General features: G+C 36.1%; 1 protein-coding gene across 1 annotated transcript in view; it reads right to left on the reverse strand.

The window, feature by feature from the left end:
* The window catches only part of st14 (ST14 transmembrane serine protease matriptase), a 44,298-nt gene that overhangs the window by 2,958 nt on the left and 35,640 nt on the right, over positions 1 to 5,700 (reverse strand). Inside the window, exons 8-14 of the mRNA XM_016551986.1 lie at positions 4,457 to 4,593; positions 4,172 to 4,275; positions 3,080 to 3,189; positions 2,728 to 2,858; positions 2,448 to 2,552; positions 1,452 to 1,559; positions 982 to 1,095 (exon numbers count right to left, since the gene is read on the reverse strand). Of these exons, the coding sequence (XP_016407472.1) occupies positions 982 to 1,095; positions 1,452 to 1,559; positions 2,448 to 2,552; positions 2,728 to 2,858; positions 3,080 to 3,189; positions 4,172 to 4,275; positions 4,457 to 4,593 (809 nt within the window). The remainder of the gene's footprint in view (positions 1 to 981; positions 1,096 to 1,451; positions 1,560 to 2,447; positions 2,553 to 2,727; positions 2,859 to 3,079; positions 3,190 to 4,171; positions 4,276 to 4,456; positions 4,594 to 5,700) is intronic.

Raw genomic sequence — 5,700 nt, forward strand, 5'->3', positions numbered from 1 at the left:
GTGGCTGCACTGGCTGCACTGTCTGTAGTTACGCCACTGCTAATGGCCTAAGACTTTTGCACAGTACTGTATATATAAACGCAAACAAAAAAATTACGCACTGCCCTTAACCCTCAGTGGCCTGTAGCACAAAGCTGGTTTCAGTTTTTACCCAGGTAAGTTCATGTTTAGTTTGAGCAAACTTTTTGCTTCATTGAGTTTTCGGGCTCAAGAAGGTGGGTTGGTTTTGAGCGGGATTCGTCACCATGGAAACTTACGCTACACAGCTACCCTGCGGCTACAAATTTGCGACTACTTATTTATTATATTTATATTATATTAATTATATTATATTATTTTATATTAATTATAATTGTTTATAATTCATATAATATATTCATATAATTATCATATGAAGTGGCAATTAATTAAGCCTTGCATTTAAATTAAATATAAATGCATACAGATAAGCTTTAATATATCCAACTTTTAAAATGACTAAACTTATATGTTTTTCTTTTGAGCTCTGTGTGAAACTATATATAAATAATTAAATTCAGATGATTCCTTTCTGCTGCCTTCTCAAACTTTTGCTGCAGCAGAAGTGTTTATTCCTGCCTTGTAAATGCATTAAAATTTATTTTTAATAACGACATCTCTTAATCTTCAACAGAAAAGTGAACTGTGTTGACTCTCGTGAGAAGTGAATCCAAATGACGCTTTGCTGATGCTCTCCACACGTTCCCTGTGACTGGCTGTTTGCCGCACACGTCACACTTTCAGGTGCACACGCTCCAAACTCTGAGTTGACAGAGAACGTTTATATCGAGCTTTGTGAGCCCGCTGATCCTGATCTAAACCAGGTTGGATTTGTTTGGTTTTGTCAACTCTAAACCTACTCTGAAACTCTGAGTTTGTTCATCTCGCTTCGTGCTACAGGCCACTGGTGTTAAGCTCAATGAAAAAGCAGATTGTGGTCACTAAGTCAAAGTATCCACTCACATGCTACACATGAGACCTCATCACTGGCGTCAGCACAGTCATTTTTCCCATCGCATATAAATTCTTGTGGGATGCAGGCGCCATCGCCGCACCTTTCCTCAGCTCTGCCACAATCTAAGAGGAACAACAAAACAAAATCTCGTCAAGTGTCCTTCAATGGCAAAAATCAAAGTAGCTTTTTAAAGAATGCCACAATGAAGCAAATCTTAAATACGTTGAAGTTCTCCAGGAAAATGTCATAGTTCAAAATAAGTTCATCTTAAGTCAGTGTTTATATGAATCCCAGGAAACAGCTAGTCATGGGACCTCATTGCAGTCCCGCTTTATGGAGATAAAACGCCTGCCACTGCTTTGTCTGTCAGTATTTAGTGTATCCTTAAATGTATTTTGTTTCATTTGAATTAACTTCCTGAAAGGCAGATGCTGATATAAATAAATACGATCATTAAAACATAATAGGAGAAACTCACCACAATGTTCCTCATCACTATTGTCACCACAGTCATTTACTCTGTCACACACAAAGTACCGAGGCCTACACAGGCCATTACTGCAAGTGAACTGTTCGTCATCACAGTCTGAAACACAAAACACATTCAACTGAATGTGTCAACATAAAATTGATCTAAAACATCACCTGACTTTGTCAATTATTAGTACAATGTAAAAACTCATCAAAAAGTTATTTCAGTTTATTTAGGTTTACTGGTTACTTGTTAGGCAGCAAAGAGAATGCAAAATAATAATGCAAATCTAAAGTTAAAGAAGTAGAACTTACACTTGATTTTGAATTAAACATAACCATGATTTCATACAACATATAAGCTATTTCCAGAAGCATTAGATGATCTAAAGAACTGATGTTTGAAATACCACCTATAGTGTAAATTATGTTCAATACATAATGCCATTCATTTTATAAACCAAAAATGACAAATAATATATTTAATCTATAATATTTAATATAATACATACATAAATATAATACTATTATGTAAAATTATAACATTTTAGTGTTAATGCTTTAAATAATGTCCTGTGCATCTAAAAACAATGAGTAAAACTGCCATTTTTTAACTTAAATTGGAGGAATCTGTCCAATCAGTTTAAAGGGGTCATATGATGCTGCTAAAACGAACATTATTTTGTGTATTTGGTGTAATGAAATGTGTTTATGCGGTTTAAAGTTAAAAAAACACATTATTTTCCACATACTAACACTCCAAAGAGAAAGGAAAAATTGAAATCGCATCATATGACCCCTTTAAGAAAACAACATATTAACATAATTATTGATGTAGTTTTTATTCATTTGGACTGAATTTTATATACCCCTGAATAGTGTTTGAATTAGAATTCTGATTTCATCTTCCTGTCATTCTACATCGGTATCCCGTTGGACAGGGCTAATTCAATTTAAAGGTTTAAATGAAATTTGGCAAAATCCTGACAGGGATGAGACTTACGGCAGCTTTTCTCATCACTCATGTCTTCGCAGTCGTTCCACCCATCACAGTGTTGCTCTTTTTTGATGCAGTAGCCTGAGGTGCACGCAAACTGACCAGGGCAAGCTGGAGATGAAATTCATGAGAGTGAAAACAGGAAGACAGCCAGAACTCAACACAAAGGAGAAGTTAAAAGAGAGTTCTAATGATAGAATAATGTGATCTGTTGGTTTTAAATGGTCCTGGATCAAAATTTCATCACTGCATTTAGCTAGTCATATTGAAACACCGGCTTACGTACGGTTTACAGGGTCAAAGGCGGTGTAAGTGATCCTGAAACCCTTATCAGTGTAGGATTCATCTGAATGGAACTTCACTTCCAAGATATTGGTGGCACTAGAGAGAACAAGTCTACGTCTCTCTCCACAATACCTTTAAAAATGGAGGAAGGAATGAACTGTTAATACAACAAAGACTAAGAAAACCAAAAATGAATTGGCAACAGACTACTGCAGATGGTTTTCAGATAAATTAACATCAAATTTATTTATTGGGCCTTTTGCCATTTTATTTCATAGACTATCAGGAAGCTGACAAGAAATGATGGGGAATATCTTTCTGGCTGGCATGGCAGGACAGATGACAGAACTTACTTTTTACCCAGCACCTCTATGAAGTCTTTGTGACAGCTGCTAGTGTCCACCCCCGGCTCTTTCACACGGAACATATTGAACTCTATCTTTATCTTTCTGCCAGCAGGAACCTACAGAATCCACACAATGGTGTTCAGGGTTATTTTCAGCCTAATGACAGAATCGAAACACTTTGCTCCTCAAGAGAAGTAGTTTATTCAAATACGAAAATATTTTCATTTACTCACCATCATATTGTTCCGATCCCATATTACTTCTTTTGTGAAATGCAAAATGAGATGTAGGCAGAATGCATGAGCTGCTCTACATAAAAGTACTCTACACTTATGCACTATATTTCAAGCCTTCTGAAGACGCGCAGCCAAAATTTGAATTATTATTAGCCACATATTTACTTAAAATACATACACTACTGTTCCAAACTTTGGGGTCAGCAAGATTTGTTAATGTTTTTAAAATAAGTCTCTTAAGCTCAGCAAAGCTTCATTTATTTGATAAAAATACAGCAAAAACTGTAACACTGTGAATTTTACTTCAATTTAAAGGAACCGTTTTGTATTTATTATATAGTAAAATGTCATTTATTCCTGTGACACAAAGCTGAATTTTCAGCATCATTACTCCAGTCTTCAGAGTCACATGATCCTTTCAGAAATCATTCAAAGATGCTGATTTGGTGCACAAGAAACATTTCTAATTATTATTAATGTTGAAAACAGTTGTTCTGCTTAATATTTTTGTGGAAACTGTGATACATTTTTCCAGGATTCTTTGATTAACAGAAAATTCAAAAGAACTGTGTTAACATGATTTTTTTTTTTTTTATATATATATAATGTCTTTACTCTCACTTTTGTTAAATTTTAGGCAACCTTACTGAAAAAATGTATTCATTTAAAAATGATTTTTTGCCTAACATCTGCTTTTGTGTTTCACTGTAGAAAGAAAATAATAAAAGAAAGACCATATTTCAAAATATGAAGAATGGATAGTTCAACAAATGAAGAGATACTGAAATATTCCTTTAATTTCAAAACACGAGTTCTCTCTGTTGGTAAACAAAGAAAAGTCAAATGGTCACGTGAGGCTTACACTGATGTTCCAGTTGCAGTCGATCAAAGGAGGATAGAAACTAGGAAAATGAGGAGAGGTGAAGTTTCCAGTGGGCGTATTCAGAGATGCTCCACAGCTCCCAGCTAGAAATTAATATGGAGGGGGGAAATGAACAGAAAACAGATATTATGAAACTGAAATGGAATACTTTCTAGACCAATTCAACATTTGTTTTTCAAGTTTCATAGCTACAAAGACTTTTGACTTGGATGATGACTTTATAAAATACTAAAGCATTTGTACAAAACAAATCACTGACGTTACCAGCAATAGCGGGAATGACAGTGTAAACCGCTTTGAATCCAAGTCTCCGGACCTTATCTGTGATTAGGTTGACGAGCATGATGTTACCAGAAGAAACTACCTCAAGAGGATTTGTAGGAGGTCGAAGTCCACACTGTCTGTGACATAAAGATACAAGAGTGTTAGAACTGTGGCAACTGTATAGAACAGTGCTTTATTTTATATACTAAAGTATATATCAATGAAATTGCTTGATGGGAAATTGATTGGATGAAAATCTGTGTAGTGTGTATTATTGGTATGTTTGTTCCTGAAGTGCATTTTGTCACCGTTTAGGAGTATATAAGCCCCTAGATGACCTCCAGCCTAAAATATATGGATTTTTTTGGGTTCTTTAAGATCAGAAATTCAGTCAAGGACGTCCAAACTTTGACTGGCAGTGTGAAACTACATGACAAGCAAAGTCAAATGGGTATATCGAGTTAAGAAGCCTCACGAGAGAAAGAAAGAGAGAGAGAGAGAGAGAGAGAGACAGAGACCTGGGGCATTACAACATTATTAAAAACTGTATGGCTGTGATACACAGAAACTCTGTGTCACCTTGGAAACGGGGCAGAGGTTGAGTGTTGTGAGAATTATATTCAGAGCCCACTGGCTGCAAGATACAGTTTGCAACCTATACACTTCAGGTGATTTGTTACATAGAGTAAATAAATCAAGAAACAAACAAAAAAAAAAAAACAAGTGCTCCTTTACTAAAGTCTGTCATCACCCAGTGATAAGGTGACTACAACTTGGCATGTATCCGAGAGGTGCTAGAGCGGGGTCTTAAAGGGGTCATAGGATGCTACATGCACTTTTACAAGATGTTTGAACTGAAATGTGTGTTGGCAGTGTGTGTACACAACCACCCTATAATGATAAAAATCCATCCAGTGTTTTTTTTTTATCTACTAAAATCTTTACCTCTTTCTCAAATCGAGCCAATCTCAGATGCCTGTCTGTGTGACTTCACAAGAACAGGCCCCTTTCACGATAGTTTGATAGACAGTAGCGTTTCAGGACAGACTGGACTGGCGTCTTACCTTAGACCCGCCCTGAGTGAGCTGTCATCAGTCTGCCATTGTTTCACTGCCAGAGCAGACTCCTAAGCGATTGAGGTGTTCTGTTGTTGGATGTAATAATGAACATAGCAGTCGTCATTTATTCCCGACATCTGAGCTGCTATAGACTTAGTGGATTACGTTTGTTTTTGAAGGGAATGC

The sequence above is a fragment of the Sinocyclocheilus rhinocerous genome, unplaced genomic scaffold (assembly GCF_001515625.1).
Source record: "Sinocyclocheilus rhinocerous isolate Xijiao unplaced genomic scaffold, SAMN03320098_v1.1 scaffold2120, whole genome shotgun sequence".
Classification (NCBI taxonomy): Eukaryota; Metazoa; Chordata; class Actinopteri; order Cypriniformes; family Cyprinidae; genus Sinocyclocheilus; species Sinocyclocheilus rhinocerous.